Source organism: Lathyrus oleraceus, chromosome 4, assembly GCF_024323335.1.
Source record: "Lathyrus oleraceus cultivar Zhongwan6 chromosome 4, CAAS_Psat_ZW6_1.0, whole genome shotgun sequence".
Lineage (NCBI taxonomy): Eukaryota > Viridiplantae > Streptophyta > Magnoliopsida > Fabales > Fabaceae > Lathyrus > Lathyrus oleraceus.
In genome coordinates this window covers 16,310,229-16,328,473 of record NC_066582.1, presented here as the reverse complement: position 1 = coordinate 16,328,473, position 18,245 = coordinate 16,310,229, and the positions used below count along the sequence as shown (strand labels likewise).

General features: G+C 36.0%; 1 protein-coding gene across 1 annotated transcript; it reads right to left on the bottom strand.

The window, feature by feature from the left end:
* Positions 1-5,307: 5,307 nt before the first annotated feature.
* LOC127138441 (uncharacterized) lies at positions 5,308-7,842 on the bottom strand. Its single transcript, XM_051064894.1, has 3 exons — positions 7,478-7,842; positions 7,085-7,404; positions 5,308-6,485 (listed from the first exon to the last, which is right to left on the bottom strand). The coding sequence occupies exons 1-3, from the start codon at positions 7,581-7,583 to the stop codon at positions 5,604-5,606; spliced, it is 1,308 nt and encodes a 435-aa protein (XP_050920851.1). The 5' UTR covers positions 7,584-7,842; the 3' UTR covers positions 5,308-5,603.
* Positions 7,843-18,245: the final 10,403 nt, after the last annotated feature.

Here is an 18,245-nt window from a genome sequence, read left to right as displayed (position 1 = left end):
TAAGGAAATCAAACAAACAAGTTTGAATAAAGCTTTTTGTGTTACAATTTGCTTCTACACAAGCAGATCTTACACAAATGAAATACAAACACTTAAAGAAAAGTTATGCACAAAGTTGATAAATTTTCACGTAGAAACAAACTTTTTAAATTGTTGTAGCAATAGCGTTAGCATTAACAAATTTATTCAAGTCTCCAAGTCCCATTTATATAGAATAAGAAAGGTATCGTAATAGGGAAATTCAGGGATACCAAAAATACAGTTGTCTACTAATGGATTAGTGACAGATGTGAATAATAGAACTGTCATTCACCCATGATTTCAGGTAGTGGAAGGAATATTTGATTTTTACCATGTATTATTTGATCATGTATCCACTTTGATCTTATCTTCAAATTCATTGGCTTCTGAGAAATAGTTGATGAAGCATGAAAATAAAAATAAAAAGCTGAAATCAGAATCTTCAGAATCTTTAGTCAGAACCTTGACCACGTCAGCGTCTGACTTGAGATCTTCAGAGTCTTCAGCTAAGTAACAAAACTTCAGAATCTTTAATCAGAACCTTGACCACATCAGCGTATGGCTTGAGATCTTCATAGTCTTCAATTAAGTAAAAAAACTTCATAAGCTTGCCATTATTCATAAGCTTGACAACCAGAGTTACATCTAGAAGCAGAAGCGGAGAGAACATTGCAGCAGCAACATAACGTCTTTCCGGAACTTCTCAGGATTGAATCAACGCAGAATCAGAAAGAAGATTGCAGCAGCAACCCAACATCTTTCAGAAATTCTCATGAGTGATTAGCGCAGAAGCGAAATTCAGAAAAAATGTATAGAAACTGATGACGTTGCAAGTCCTAAACTCAGAATCAGAACTAATTATTAAAGCTACACAATAACAAACCATTAGGGTGCAAAAATTATTCTCACATAAATATTATATTGTTATCATTAAAACTCAAGATATAGATGCAGAACCAAATCTTGTTCTAACATACTTTACTCTACAAGAATGACCCTTTATGCAGCGACATAATGAGCCCTTATGAAAATCAAAGCATCACCACTGTTACTCTTACAGTTCTTTCCTATGAAACTTCTTGAGTGAATGGATATTCCATAACTGATTTCCATATGGTCCTCGTCAGAGGAACTGACCAGGATAAAATTAATTATGTTAGCAACAATCAACGTAATAATCCATACTCTAATACCTATAAACCCAGATGGAGAAATCATCCCAATTTTTCTTATAAAATAAATCTGTTTAGTTTGTAGAAAATCCTAATCCTTATGGTTTGGTAACACCCATATGAAGTCTAATTTGGAAGTAATGATGGAAAACTTCATCATATGTCAGACCAAGTAGAATAATAAATTTAAAAACTCATAATATGCATATGAATGATGTTATAAATAAGCTAGCATTCAAAGTAAATTCCATAAATACCCACAACAAGATGATGGAGACTCAGATCTCCCAAGTAGCACAATAATATGCATAATCATTTATTCCTCCCAGAGTCTTTTCAAGACAATCTGAATCTAATCCCAAGGGATGCTTGAATCTTATTACACTTACAAGTGGTAATCAACTAGAGGATACTAGTAAGGGGGTGAAGTGAAGGAAAGTGAGGCAACATCTCCTACGAAAGAGGTTGTTGAAAAGGAAGAGAAGGATGAACCTTATGTTGCCAATTCGCCTATAAACCATCCATTTTGTTTTCGTAGAGGCTTGTTAAGGCCAAGATGGAAGCCCAATTTAAGAAGTTTATGGAGTTGCTGAGAAAAACTCTACATAAATATTTGTTTCACATAAGTTTTATCTCATATGCCTTCCTATGCAAAGTTTTTGAAAGAAAACCTATATAAAAGCATAAACTAGAAGATCATTAGACTATAACACTGAATATTGATACCATATCTATAATTCATATCAAATATCCGCCCAATCTTAAGGATCCAAGGAGTTTTTTAGTTCCTTTTGTTATCGGGATGATGAGTTTAGAGAGGGTGTTATGTGATTTAAGGGCCAGCATTAGCCTAATGCCCTTATCTGTTTGCCAAAAACTTGCCTTAGTGAGATGAAGTCCATCAATATTTATATGCAGCTGATATATAGGTCAATTAAATACCCATTTGGAGTATTAGAGGATGTCCCCATAAGGATTGGGCAGTTGTTTATACCCACCGATTTTGTGATCACAAAGATAGAGGAAGATTTTCAAATCCCTATTATTTTAGGTATACCTTTCCTAGCCACAACTGGCACTATACTAAATGTAAAACAAGGAAATCTCACATTTGAAGTAAAAGGGATGAAAAGATTGAGTTTGTTCTGGCCAAATTAATGAAAAAACACTTCCTTTAAAGACTATTGTTTCAGCCTTAGTATAAATGATCAAAATGTCAAATAAGGAAAATTCACAAAGCATGAAGGTGAAAATGGGGAAGCTAAGGCCTAGGGAAAATTGTTAGATAGAAAACATACCCTCAAAATAAAGTGTTAGCTCATGGGGAATCCCTAAAATTGAAAAAGAAACCTTTACCATCAAACCTTAGATATGAATCCCCTCACAAGAGAAAGAAAGAAAAGGGTAAAGAAGCTGGGAAATGGATGTATATGTTAAAATTGAGCCCTAAACTTATTGAGCAAAGTGTTAATGACTCAAGTTTAAAAGAAGCATCCTCTTGATCATGATGGACAAATAATTAAGTTAATGACCTTAAAGAAGCACTGCGTTGGAGACCACCCGTGGAGTTGTGTGTTTTATGTTGCTTGTGTGTTTATTTTTGCAGGAATAAAAAGAAAGTTACACAAAAAACACCACCATCACTTACCTGATGATACGTTGCATGTGTGCTTTCTAGTTTTTGTCTGTTTGTTTCATTTGGTGCTAATTTTATGTTGCGTGTTAGTCATGTTATTGTGAAAAATCCATATGTACCCTTGAATCATAAATTATCATTATTTTTTAAAATTTTAATTATGTTTTCACTGAGAAAATATATTTAAGCTATGTGAAGAAAGGCTAAGGTTGAGAACATCGAGAAATATTTGATAAAATCGGTCTTGTCAAAACACCTAAAGTCTTCCATTTAGAACACCTAAAGTTTCCCAATTATATGTCAATTTAACTTAATTTTGCTTGTAGTTTTTGCTAATTGAGAAGTATTTTCTAAGTATCCACATTGACTGAATCTGACATTATTTTGAATTGTGCACTGTATGTTGTTTGGCTGAGGTAAATAAAAAGAAAAAAAAATTAAAAAAATAAAAATAGGCACTAAAAGGCAAATACGCCTATTAAATTTGGTAACCCTCACTTGGTTATTCAATCCAACAGCGGTTGACCCCAATACCACAAAAATATGTGAAATTTTGTATATGTATCTACAAATAAAGAAACAACTAATAGGAGTAAGTCTGATTTACCCTAAAAAGGTTACCCTTCCCAAACATTAGGTTGTTTCTCGAATGTGAATAAGTTAAATCTCCCCTTTGTCCAACCGAAGTCTTTTTGTGATGATAATCTTTATTCTAAATGTCTTAAATTGATTGATTTTAGTAGTTTGAAAGGAAAAGAAAATTAAAGTGCGGAGAAGTACAGTCAAATATATGGTAGAGTTAATATGTTTTAGGGAGACTTTACTATGTTCTAACAATATCCTTAATGTTGAATGAGTACCAGATGAATTGACTCTTAGATGATTTGATCTAGGTTCCCATATGAGTATTCATATTAATGCTTTCATGAACTTTTCTTTTAAGACATTATCTTTGTTAAAAATTCTTTCAGTGCAAGCAAAATTGCTTGATGACAAGAAATGATTTAAGTATGGGGGATTTGATCGGTAACTTTTAGACTGCTTTCAAGTGTGTTTTATATTCAAATTTATGTTGTTTAATCCTTGTAATTGTGCACTTTTATGCTTGTTTATGTGTTGTTTATGCATTTCAGGTGAAAGGGCCAACCGTAGCAAAGTGAGAGCCGTCATGGATCAAATGCACAAAGACCATTGAAAAGAGGAATCTCTAGTACAAAATAAGAGCCCACTATAGGTGACTCGTAGCATCTGTTATGGGCCGTAGTAGCCCCTGCCTCTTGCCTCATACAAAACCTGAAAGCTGCTACGGGTGACCCGTAGCAGCCGCTATAAACCCTAGCAACGACTACTACCCACCTGTAGTCAGTCCTACAGGCCATAGCAGCCCTTATAGGTGGTCTCATGTTTCTTTTTTTTAGTCGTTTTTCTTCCACCTCTTCCTATTCTAGTTGTTTTATGAATGGAAAGGCTTCATGAAGGCAAATAATGAGAAATGAGTGTTGTAATCGTGTATTAATGCGTATAAATGGCTAGAATTTAGAGAGAAACAAGAAACACTTTTTATAATTTGGATTTTACATTATTTAATTTTCTCTGTAATTTACATTCATGTCCATGTTAGCGAGAATCTCTATGAAAATAACTTATATCTATCAAGTATGTAATAAGTATTTTTAAATTGTGTGGTTTTACCCAAGAGCACTTGCTTATGATGGTAAGGGTCTCTTTCTCTTAACTAGAGATTATGGGTTTGAATCTAGCTTTAGGCATGGAGCAATGTTAAACCTTTTGAGGAAGAGCTTTGCCGCCAGTTTATACCAAAAAAATTGTGTAGTTTTGAGGTTAGATGAGTCAGAAATTCAATCTCCATAATTTACTATACTGATTCCAAAGTCCGGATTTTTTTTAACTCTAATTTTAGCATGTTCAGAGATGGCTTGTTGTGGGTTAAGTGCGTGCAATTTTTTTTTTATCTAGGTGTATCAGTAACTCATGAGGTATATTGAATCATCCCTTTAATTAAATTATGTCATTTATTTTAGCCCAATAAAAATTATGAGCCCAATTCAATTTCATATTTTTGTTTTAATAAAAAAAAGTCCTTATTATGCACATAGTAGAATCCCACCTTATTACTATTATAAAATGATTGACAAAAAATAAAATGAGTTTCACCATTTGACGTTTTGACGGCTAACGCTGTCGCTTAGGCCATCCATTGAAATGTAGATTTAATTGTCATCCGTGATGACCACCCCTTTTTGCAGGTGGCTTCATGGCTCCTCAAGCCAGTAAACACATAGATTTTTACGTTGGTTTTATTTATTGTATCAAAAAATGGCCTAGATAAGCTAGCGCAGTACAAGCTTATTCCTACAAAATAAAACATCCATTGGAGTTGCTTCCTTCATTAGTAGCTCAAAAAAGACAGTGTCTGATAACTCAAGAAAATAAACATTTTGGAGCATTAACTTGATATAATACTCCTAATAAGTAAATATATGTGATATGTATTGAGAGATGTAGCATAACAAGTCAAATGAGTTCATGAGGTAATGATCTCCATTACATTACATTAATAATAAAACACTTCAAAATGTTTGCAGGTTAATTTTAGAAATATGTAGTTGCAGGAAATTAACATAACACTTTGCATATGCTAATAATCCTTCATTAATTCACCTACTAGATGATGTACTTAATCTAAATTAGAAAAAAAAATCACTTCTTTCTTAGTGTTGGTTCTCCCTTTAACTTGTTTAGTTGTTGACAGTTTATGCATCTTTGATCAACCTAGGAGCTTTTTGTGATACAGAAGATGTGGATGGGGGACTTGCATTGTTTTGTCCAAACTTGTTCATTTTCTTTATGTGCTTTTTCCCTTTCACATGACCTTCCATCACAGCTTTTGAGAAAGTGCTAATTTCACAAATTTCACACCACAAAGGTTCAACCTTTCTCCTTTTTGTTAATGCACTTCTCTTCTCCGCTTTCTCGATTGCAGCATCTTTTATACTCTCCAAAGAGCCTACATTTTGGCTTTTCTCCGCAACCAGCCCCCCGTTTTCAAATTTTATAATATCATTACCGATCATCATCTCCACGAGCTTATCCTCATTTGTGGATTTTATTACACTTCCACCATTATCAGCAACTGTTTCCCCAAGTTGCTCCTCATTTTTACCAACCCTCATCGCCACAAACTTGTCATTTTTTGATTCTGTTGCACTTGTATCATTATCAGCCACTGTCTTCACAAGCTGCTCCTCTTTTTTACTTTCTTCAACACCCTTATCAACAACAGTCTCATTCATGGCTTCCAAGGCTGTGCAAGGTTGAAGAAGCTGTTGATCTTTTTCAGCATCAATACCTAACTCTGTGGTATCAACAACAGTTTGAGTAGCCTTCACATTTTTCCCACTTTTTTTGTTTCTCCTGGCAATCTTCCTCTTCTGTCCTGCTTCTCTGGCCTTGTGTTTCTTACCGTTCAAATGAGCATTCAAACCACTCTCACTTGTAGCTTTAACTTCACAGAGTGCACAGCTCCACTCCTCCTTCGATTTTTTCTTCAAACTAAACGCAAAAGGTTCATTTTCAGAAACAGGAGGTGCCGTTGCTTTTCGCTTTGCATTAAAGAGATCGGGATCTGGCTTAGCCTGCATTGAGATACTCAAATAAAACATGAATTCAATTGTGTTCACATCTCTACCTGTTTCCTTTCTCATTGTAGAATACATATGAACATTCTAAAATGATGTGTATTTCTCTTTGACTCAACACAACAAAGGTTACTTACTTGTGTTTACCAATTGATTGTTTCATTGTTCCTTTACATAAAACAACACATGATTTTAATACTTAGTTGTATACACAAAAAAATGTTATCTAACATCAATTTGAGACAATAAAATTTGACAGTTTTATAAATGGTTAAAACAGTTGACAAAACTAATGAAGTGTTAACTTGGGTTAATAAATATATCAAGTATTGTAACTCATTAATCGTTTACAGAACTTTATTAACTAAAAATTTAAATGCCATTAACCTTGATTTTTAAGTGTTCAAACACTTGCAATCGTAGTTAATAATATCTAGATTTGTAGTTAATCAAGCTCAATTCACGATTGATAACTTATCTAATCTTGATATACTCGTTAATCCGATATTAAACTACATTAGACATTTGTGTGTGAATGGAACAGTGTTATTCAACAAAACAACCAATAAATCATCTATGTTGGTTATGAAACTGACCAGCACTATAACTTTGTCCTTGTCACTGATCTCCGGAGAAGGGGGCAAAATCGACGGTGGTTGTGAAGCACGGATATGAGCAAGAGAAACAGGGTTCATCACGGTTGAGTTCGACCAATGAGACATTAGTCCCTGAATATTCATGAGCGGCCTCTGTATTGAAATCCCCAATTCTTTCTCCATTGCAAGCTCCCTTCTCACTTCCTCCTCCAACTCACTTCGCCGCAAAATTTCTCGACGGATTAGCTCCTTCTCAATCTCCCGTCTCAGTGCCGCCTCGCCGGATAACGGCATTCGCAAGCCAGAAAAGCTTCCGTCCACTGGAAAAACAACAACTATAAATATCGGAAATAAAAAAAATAGATTTATTTTCTCTGGTTTTGATTGACTTACTTTGAAGTGATGGATGATCAGGAGGGAGATATGTGACCGGGGAAAGAGACTGCGGCGAGGTTGGTGGTGGTTTGACATTGTCGACGGCACGAAATTTGAACTCCATTATCGACGGCAAGAAAAAGGATTGTGGTTTGGAGAGGGCAGAGAATCTGATTCTGTTTTATGTGTATTTAAGGAAATATCAGAGCAGAAAGGTAAAGGGAGTTGTTTGAAAATTACGAAAGAAAAGGAAAAAAACGTTCTAATATATGAGAAAGCGTTTCTGCTTTTTACTATAAAAACATATCACAGATATAGAGAGAGAAAGGAGTAGGGCGTTTTTTCATAAAGTGAATCCCATTCATAACGCCCTATTTTCATCATTAAATATTTTTGTTTCTTATATATATATATCATGGTAAGTCTCATTTTTCATCCCTTTTTAATTTTGATTTTGTTGGGTTCTCATGTTCTATATGTGTAAGATTTCTTTACATGTTGTCTTTTAGGTTTTGAATTTTAATGTGGGGTTTAATGGTTTTCTCTAAATTTTAGGGTTTTCTATAGGTTTTAGAGTGTTAAGGATTTCTTTACATGTTTGTGTAATATGATTATATATAATTGTGTATTACTTTGTACCATTTTTAAGGTTAAAAATAGATGACTTTTATGATGGTCTTGTAAAGGATGAAGCTATAAACATATATGATGTTGTAATCCTTCATGAAGAATGTGAGATTGGGAGTTGTATGAAGAAATTGTCAAAGATCCTGCAAAAGATGAGATTGAGGTGAATGGAGGTGGAGCCAATTATGTTAGGGTTAACGATGGTGAGATGAATGAAGTTGAGGTGAATGATGATGAAATTAATGAAGGTTAGAACTATTAATTGATGATCTTTGAGGTAGGACTCAATGTTCTACCTATACATTCTTATCAGATCAACAAAATGTATTTGAATGTTTTTTTTGTAACTTTTAATGCATGTAGTGTGTTTATGTAGTATTATTAACAACTTGGTTATTTTGATTTGTAGGGTCAATTGTCGGCTATAAATGAGCTTCTATTTGGTGTCGAGCAAATATTTTGTGTATGTCACATGTACAACAACTTTACGAAGAAGTGTCCAAGAAAAAATTGAAGAAAGAAATATATTTGGAAGGCTACTAAGTCAACTTATCCACAAGTTTAGGAAAGGGAGATTAGAGAAATGAGAGGTGCAATGAAGAAAAATTTAAGCATATTATGAAAACACCTTCTAAGTTTTGGAGCAAATCATAATTTAGGACAAAAATTAAGTGTGATATCTTATTGAACAACATGTTAGAGGTCTTTAACATTATTATTGTTGAATATTAAGAGCTAAGTCAATAGTTATTATGTTAGAAGAAATCATAACATACATGATGGGAAGGTGGATATCAAATAGGATGTGATTTGTAAATTATGATGATGAAGATATCTTGCCAAACACTAGAAAGAAATAATGTAGTTTACTAATAGTTGGCTTAATATGTTTGGTAATATATTTACTAATACATAATGTACTCTTTGACAGTTACTTAGAATTGAGGAAATTAATGACTACACCAACATATGGATTGTAAGATATTGTAACTATAATAACCACATTTTTGTTGTTAGATGCATAATGTACTTTTTGATGTTATAGACATAACACACTTTTATTCATGTTATAGGATGTCAGTTAAGCATATTTTTGATGTTAGAAACATTGAAAACTCTTGAAATAAATTTTTAGTCAACTTGGAGGAATGTAAATGCTTATGCAGGAAATGGAAGCTCACAATCTTTCTATGTGTTCATGCAATTTCTTCCATGAAGAGTAGGAACTACAAGACAAAAGAGTATATTCCTGATACTTGCAAAAAAATCCAAGTATCGAGAAGTGTACAACCCTGTTATTTATCCCGTTAATGGATATAATTCATGGGTAAAGATAACTACCATGATGTGCAACCACCACTCTATAGAAAGATGACAGAAAAACCAAAAAAGAAAAGGAGTCTTGAGCAAGGTGAAATTTGTAACCTCCCTTTTTGCTTCGTGATAGAAATTCCATTCTCATCTCACACTTCATAATTAATCAATCAAAATAGTCGCACTCAATTTGAGTAGTCCCCTACATAAATCCAGGAAAACATCACCCACATTCCAAAATCAAATTGGTGAAAAGTATAGACATCTTAACATATGGTATGGACATCCCCATAATTTCTCCCAAAATTATTAATCGTTGTAGGCCTTATAAGCACGACTAAGCTACCACACCAACAATTAGGTTTTCATAGCTTATTCAAAGTAGAGTAAGCCATTGATTCATAATTGTTAATGTCGTTTCCCCCATTACCAAATACTTTATGAGAGTGAGACGGGTTTATAGAACACATTGTTGTTCATTGTTTTGGGAATGGTTATTCTCTGAAAAAACATGACAATGAAAGACAACATAAGGTTGAAGAAGAAGATAATGAATCTCTAATTTCATGAGGAAACATATTAAAAACGAATCCCTAATTTCAAGAAGATGTGTAGGTTTATAACATATGAATATGACCTGGATGCCAATTATTGATGACCATGACGAAACATTAAAATATTTAACACCATTTTTAGGAAAATGTGTGAAAAGGAAAAACTTGAGTTAGTTAGTAAAGTTGAGGGAGAAAAATAGATATTTTTAAAGTTATGGGACCAACATGAACCCTGGCAGAAAGATACAGGACAAAAAAGGATATTAAAACTTTTATGTTTTAAGATTGTTGTGTAAAACAATTAGTTCTTGTGCATGTAACGACTAACTATAGTGTACTTGCTAAAAATTACAACGAGGCAAAAACTTGCTTGCTTAGGGTTGCAAGAGACTATTTATATATCTTGTATGGAATTAGTGAATGTCTTCCTCAATCATGAATTGAGGTATTTATATATGACTTATTGGGTTTGGCCTTGGAAGTCAAGCGGTAGTTTTCCTCATTCCATGACCAGGAGTGTGGGAGTAGTGGAAGACTCATTCTTCCCTAAAGGGTGGGGGAAAGTTTTTCTTATGAATAACACCTAAGAATCCATGTTTAACAAGGGAAACAAATTGTAGATACCAGATCGAGCGCCCAAGGCCAGATTCGGGCAACCAAGTCCAAATGGGCGACCGAACCTAGTCGGGTGATTGAGTCTACCATTATTGTACTTAGCTTAGTTTTACCATGGGCTGCCTTAATGGCCCAATAAAATTATCATAGTACATATAGCTATATAAAATGTTTATGTGAATAAATAATAATATTATTACTTCTCTCATTTCTTTTTAATATCTATTTTCTACTTAATTCTCTATCTTCTCCATCTCATAATAATTTATCCCTAAAAAATTTGTATCAAAAGCAAGAAAGGTCATAAGGATTCAAGTGATTGTAAGTGAGTTCCATCATGGTGGGTCATAGAAATTTCACAACATATTTACTAGTTCTTGAAGGAAAGAATTGGGATAAGTTGGTGACTGAGATGAAAGTAATTTTTGGTGCACATGTTGTTTGTGATATGGTGGAAACTAGTTTGGAAACTTTGCCTTAAACTACAAGTGAAGCACAAAGAAAAGCCTTTAAAGAAAATAAGAAGAGAGACTGAAATTCCTTGTTCCTTATTCATCAATGTGTGGATTCAAAGGTCTTTGAAAAGGACTATGCTAAAACCAACTCAAAGGCCGCATGGGATAAGTTGGGAAAAAACTATGGTGGTGATGCCAAAGTCAAGAAGGTTAAAGTTGAAATATTTGAAAATGTGACTTGATTTGTTGTAGATGAATAATAATGACAAAATATATGATCACATGTCAATATTACTAACTCCTACAAACCAAATGAAGTTGTGTGATCAATCTCTTAGTGAATTGAATAAGATTAAGAAAATCTTGAGAACTCTGCCTCCCTTCTTTGATCACATAATGGTGACCATAGAATAGACAAATGATTTGGATAACATGAAGATTGACAACGTGCAAAGTACCCTTGAAGCTCATGAAGTAAAGGTAGGAGAAAGGGGAAATGAGAAGAAATATGAGTAAGAACTCTTGGAAACATTCAAGAATTATGAAGCTAGCAAAAATATGGAAGAAGAACAAAGGCAAGAATCAACATAAAGAAAAACAAAAGGTTGAAGATAAGACCGGATCATCAAGCAAGAATGGAGGAGGGTTTGTCAAGAACCAAAGGAAAAAATTGATAAAAGGAATAAAAGCATTATTAGTATGGTTATAAGCATGATAAAATAGAAGAAATTATCACATGAATTTTGCAACGAGGTTGTAACAACAGCATCATACATTCTAAACAAGTGTCCCATAAAGAATTTTATGAACAAAACATTCTTGAGGAGGTTTAGTCAGGATTAAAGCCTAGTGTTAATCATCTTAGGGTGTTTGGATCCTTGTAATACAAACATGTCTGATCTTGTTGATGTTAGCGCCATCAGACTTTTCTTGATTGGGAATCCTATGCCTACTCTGTTGGATGATATATACTTCTCTTTGCATCTAAGGAATTCTAAGGGTGGTGGAACTATTGTCTGTTGCATTCCTCTTCTGTACAAGTGGTTTATTTCGCACTTGCCTCAGACACCTGCTTTTGTGGAGAACAAACAATGTCTACGGTGGTCTTAGAGACTTATGTCTCTCACTAATGATGATATAGTTTGATATGATCCTTCTTTGAGCAGTTTGGAGATTATTGACAGTTGTGGTGAATTCTCTAATGTGCCTCTCATTGGTACACAAGGAGGAATTAACTACAACCCTACTTTGGCTCATCGTCACCTTGGGTTCCCCTTGAGAGACAAACCTAATAACACTTTGTTAGAAGGTCTTTTCTATCAAGAGGGTAAAGATCCCCACCATTTGAAGCAGAAGATTGTGCATGCTTGACATAATGTGCATAGGAAAGGAAGATCCGAGCTTGGTCCGTGCAATTGTGTTGCTTTTGAAGCTTATACTCTTTGGGTGAAGAAGAGAGCTTTGGAGTTGAAGATGCCTTATCCTTGTGAAAGACCTGTATCTATGGTTGTGGTTGAGCCATTAACTCTCCCCAACCCGGCCACAATCGTACTAACTGTCATAGTGTTAGAACAAGCACAACAAGATCATTTTAATTGTACATCTTTTGCTTTATATTAAAAACAACATTTATTTCATATGATAACTTTGTGAGGAAATACCATCACAAACAAATACAACACATTCAACACACAAGCAACACATAAGCAATAACACAATAAATTACAACAAATAGAACGTCATTACTATAACTATGCAATTACAACCATCAAAACAATTTTGAACATATTATACATCATCTTGTGAACATCTTTGTCAGCCTTAATATCCACCGATGCACACACTTCTCCATTTTGGTTGAACGTGGACTCTAGATATTGAATTCTTCTAATCCTTTCACCCTCTGCAATTTCTCCATCTAACAAACGGTTCAACGTCTTATTAAGACGTTCGAACGATTCTATATTCCAAAGTCGAATCTTTATAGGAGGTTGCATTGCTGAAAAGATTAAATCGGCATTTCTCTTGTGAATGTATTTAGACATGGTTAAAGAACATAAAATTGAATGAGATTGGAGGAAAATGAAGAAAAATGGAAGGAGGGTAAGAAATTGTATGAAAAAATATGGGAGATGCGCATGATATTTATAGATGATGCCATGAATGCATGCGCCGATACCCTAGGCGTCACACACACATGGCACAAGCACACATGCATACACTAGATGCATGGACGCACACACTCAACCACACATACATGCATCATCTCCAATGACGCCTAAATGCAATGACATTGCAAGCATGCGCCAACTCTAGTGGCGCCTCCATTGAATGGTTATTGGATGCGCCAATTCAACTGACGCATCAGTAGGAAAAAATGGTTATTTTGATAATCATTTTGAAAATTTTAAATTGATATTTAAATTTAAAAAATGATTATTTTAAAAAAAATCTAAAAAAATCTTAGGTTTTTTATTCTCATACATACAACCATAATTAATTTTTGATGAAATAAATATAAAAAGTGTAGAAAATAAATTATTTTAATATTTTAATTTTACCAACTCTTTGACTTTAACCACATAGTTTTTTATGTAATAAATTATATTTTAAATAAAAAATATCATCTTAAATATTATAAATTATTTTTAAATTTTTTATTGATAAATTATTCTATTTTGTAAAATTTAAAACTTAATTAAAAAATATTATAATTTTTTCCCAATATTAAAAGTTTATGGATCAGTAATAGAGAGTAGATTAGTTCACTATTAGTTTGTTATTGTGTAGTGCTGTTACAGCTGTATGCCAGCTGTACAGTTTGTTAGTCTTGAGGTTTCTATATATAAGTGCCTCTGTACCCTTTCTATTGATGATCAATATATGAGAATTACATCTTTCTTCTTCTTTCTCACTCTTATGGTACTGTATCATGGTATCTAGAACTTCTAGTTTTCCGATCCAGTGATCTTCATCCATGGCGTCACCGTTTCGCAGCGACGACGCTTTTCCTTCCGCTCACGTCAAGCTCTCTGTTAAGCTTGGTGATAAAAATTTCAAGCAATGGAAGCAGCAAATCGATGGAGTTGTGCGTGGCCATAAGCTTCAACGCTTTGTCACTGTTCTGATGATTCCGCGGCGATCTCCGGTGACTTCTGATCCGAATCTTGGTGAAGTCATGGATGCGTATCTCGATTGGGAGCAGCAGGATGCTCTCGTCTGCACGTGGCTTCTCTCCACGATTTCTGACCCTCTTCTTCCCAAACTCGTTGACTGTACTCACACGTGGCAAGTCTGGACGGAAGTTCACCGTTACTTCGCCGCGCAACTCACGATGAAGGCTCGTCAATTACGCTCCGAACTACGTCGTCTCTCCAAAGGCAATCTCACGATTGATGCGTTCATGGCGCGTGTTCGCGAAATCAATGAATCGTTGATTTCAGTTGGCGATCATGTTCCGCTTCGTAACCTAATTGAGATTGTGCTGGATGCACTTCCTGAGGAGTATGATTCTATTGTTGCTGCTGTCAATAGCAAGGAAGATCTCAGTATGTTAGAGGATCTTGAGTCAAGTCTTCTTGCTCATGAGTCGCGATTGGAGAAACACAGGAAAGTGATTCTTACTGAACCTGCATCTGTTAATTTAACGCAGGTTCCGTCGTCTGAATCATCTTCTCCGGCTGATTTTGTTTCTCAGACTTCTGACTCGTTTCCCACTGGTACTAGTCACGTCACTGCTCACGCTGAAAACAATGGTTACAACTCAAGAGGAGGCCGTTCAGGGCGTGGTGGTGGTCGTTTTGGTCGTAACGGTGGTCGTTTTGGCAAGACTCAATGTCAAATCTGTCACAAAGGTGGACACGATGCATCTGTCTGTTACTACAGGTACTCCCAGTCTTCTTCAATGTCGTTTCCACCGCAACGTGCTCCCTTCAATCCATTTCTGGTGAATGCTCTTCCTGTTTATGCTCCTGCGTTTGGTTATCCTTCGCCTAGATCAGCTGCACCACGACCTTCTCTACCTCAAGCCTTTGTGGCTAGTTCTGATTCCAACTTCAGCAACCAATGGTGGTATCCAGACTCAGGTGCGTCATATCATGTTACACCTGATTCTTCTAATGCGCCTGATGCTCAATTTGTGACTGGTTCTGAACAAGTCTTCATGGGAAATGGACAAGGTTTGTCCATCAACTCCATAGGTTCCATGAAATTTCCCTCTTCTCATCTAGTCTCACAAACCACTCACACTTCACAACTTACTTCTTGTTCCTCACATCACCAAAATCTCATTAGTGTGAGTAAATTTGCACAAGATAACCAGGTTTTCTTTGAATTTCACCCCTATTTTTGTCTTGTAAAATCTCAGGGTTCTTCTGAGGTGCTTCTTCATGGTATTGTTGGAGATGATGGTCTTTACAAGTTTCAGCTTCCCTCTTCTCAAGTGTCCAAGTCTTTGTCTAGTCTCAACTCTAGCACAACTTTAGACTTGAATAATTGTAATCATAGGGTTTCATGTAACACTGTTTCTCATTCTAATGACAATAGTCATATTGTTACTGATTGTAATACTTCATTTTCTGTGAATAAAAGTGATGTTTCTGCTGTTAATTTGCCTATGGTTTATTCTACTGCCAATTCTGTTCACCCTCTCAGCAAGTATGCTTTGTGGCATACCAGGTTGGGTCATCCCCATCATCAAGTCCTTGCTGAAGTGCTCAAAACCTGCTGCATTTCTCTTCCTTCTAAGTTTGCAGCAGAGTTTTGTTCTGCTTGTTGCTTAGGCAAATCTCACAGACTTCCTACTTCCCTCTCTACCACAGTCTACACTCATCCCTTGGAATTAGTGGTCTGTGATTTATGGGGCCCTGCACCTATCAAATCTTCAGGTGATTACACCTATTTTCTGACTTGTGTAGATGCTTTCTCTAGGTTTACCTGGATCTTCCCTCTTAGGCTAAAGTCTGAAACCTTTTCCCAATTTGTTCAATTCAAAACTATGGTAGAACTTCAATTTAACCATAAGATCAAAGTAGTTCAAACTGATGGAGGTGGTGAGTTTAGGCCTCTCACCAAATACCTCAATGATCTTGGAATTGTTCATAGATTTACCTGTCCCCATACCCACCATCAGAATGATATTGTTGAGCGCAAGCACAGACACATTGTTGAAACAGGCTTGACCCTGTTAGCTCACTCTCACTTGCCTTTTCAAATGTGGGATCATGCCTTTATTACAGCCACTTATCTCATTAACAGACTTCCTAGTGTGTCTCTTGAGAATAAAACTCCATATTTCAAGTTGTTTCACAAGTTTCCTGATTATGCTCACTTAAGAGTTTTTGGATGTGCTTGTTTTCCCTTCCTACGCCCTTATAACGCTCACAAATTGGATTTTAGATCTCAAGAGTGTGTTTTCCTTGGTTACTCCACCATTCATAAGGGCTACAAGTGTCTATCTGCTTCTGGAAAAATTTATGTCTCTAGGGATGTTATTTTCAATGAGTCTAAGTTTCCTTACTCTACTATTTTCCCATCTTCTGTCACTATGCAACCCTCATCATCCTCTTCTACCTCTTATGACTGGTCTTTTCCTCTTGCTTCTACCATCCCTGCTTCTGCTACTAGGGTCGTTTCTGTTGTGCCTATTACTCAGATTCCCTCTGTTCCCACCACTCCTTCTCATGCTCACTCTGCAGCTCTTAGCAGTTTCAGTCCTACTCATGCTAATTCTGCTGCTTCCCCTGTTTCTGCCCTACCTTCTATGCCTGCAGACTCTGTTAATTCTTCTTCTATATCTGCTACACCAACCAATTCTCTGTCTGTTACTCCTTTGCATTCTGACATTGTTGAGGCTGCCACTATTTCCTCTTCTTCTACCCCTCTCTCTGAGCCATCCAAGAATTCTGTTCCCACACTTCCTAACCCTTCTATTCATCCTAACAATGTTCACTCCATGCAAACAAGAGCTAAGAGTGGCATCACTAAGCCTAAACTTCATCCTACTCTCTTACTTACTCACATGGAACCTAGCTCTGTTGGACAAGCCTTGTCTTCTTCTCATTGGCTTCAGGCCATGAAAGATGAGTATAATGCACTGTTGAAGAATCAGACCTGGACCTCGGTGTCTCCAACTGTTTCTAGGAAGCCAATTGGCTGCAAGTGGGTTTTTTGGGTCAAGGAGAACCCTGATGGAACCATCAACAAATACAAGGCTAGATTAGTGGCCAAAGGTTTCCATCAACAGGCTGGCTGTGATTTTACAGAAACTTTCTCTCATGTGGTCAAGCCTGTAACTGTCAGAACTGTTCTCACTCTTGCTGTGACTCACAGGTGGTCTATACAGCAAATTGATGTGAATAATGCCTTCTTAAATGGCACACTTGAAGAGGAAGTTTACATGCAGCAGCCTCCTGGTTTTGAAGCTGCAGACAAGACTCTGGTTTGCAAATTAAACAAAGTCATTTATGGCCTCAAGCAGGCTCCAAGAGCCTGGTTTGATAAACTCAAGGGTTCTCTCCTAAGTCATGGGTTTCATGCTAGCAAGTGTGATCCTAGCCTCTTTCTCCTTCATACTGGCAACCTAAGCATTATGGTTTTGGTGTATGTTGATGATATAATCATCACTGGCAATTCTTCTGCCTTTATCAGTGGCTTAATTACTAAGTTAAATTCTGATTTCTCCCTCAAACAGCTTGGGAGTTTGGACTATTTCCTTGGCATAGAAGTGACTCATCTGCCCAATGGTTCCTTGCTTCTTTCCCAAGCCAAATACTTGACTGATCTGCTAGCCAAAGTAAACATGCTCAATGCCAATGGCATGCCCACTCCCATGGTGTCTACTAGTAAACTTTCTAGGTTTGGGTTTGAACCAGTCTCTGATCCCACACAGTTCAGGTCTGTGGTGGGTGCTCTTCAATATGCTACACTCACCAGGCCTGAGATCTCGTTCTCTGTTAGTAAAGTGTGCCAATTTCTGTCAAACCCTTTGGAGGAGCATTGGAAAGCAGTTAAAAGAATACTGAGATATCTCAGTGGGACTCTGCACTATGGTTTATTGATTCAACCTGCTGTGTCTCATCAACCTCTGTCTTTACTTGGTTTCTGTGATGCTGACTGGGCATCAGATCCTGATGACAGGAGGTCAACCTCAAGAGCTTGCTTATTTTTAGGTCCTAATCTTATTTCTTGGTGGTCCAAGAAACAGCAGTTGGTGGCAAGGTC

Bases quoted from the DNA above. Each gene is read 5' to 3' on its own strand.
- LOC127138441 (XM_051064894.1), bottom strand. From the start codon at position 7,583: ATGGAGTTCAAATTTCGTGCCGTCGACAATGTCAAACCACCACCAACC. The intron at 7,405-7,477 runs GTAAGTCAATCA...TTGTTTTTCCAG, and splicing joins TGATCATCCATCACTTCAAA to TGGACGGAAGCTTTTCTGGC. The intron at 6,486-7,084 runs GTCAGTTTCATA...ATCTCAATGCAG, and splicing joins AGGACAAAGTTATAGTGCTG to GCTAAGCCAGATCCCGATCT.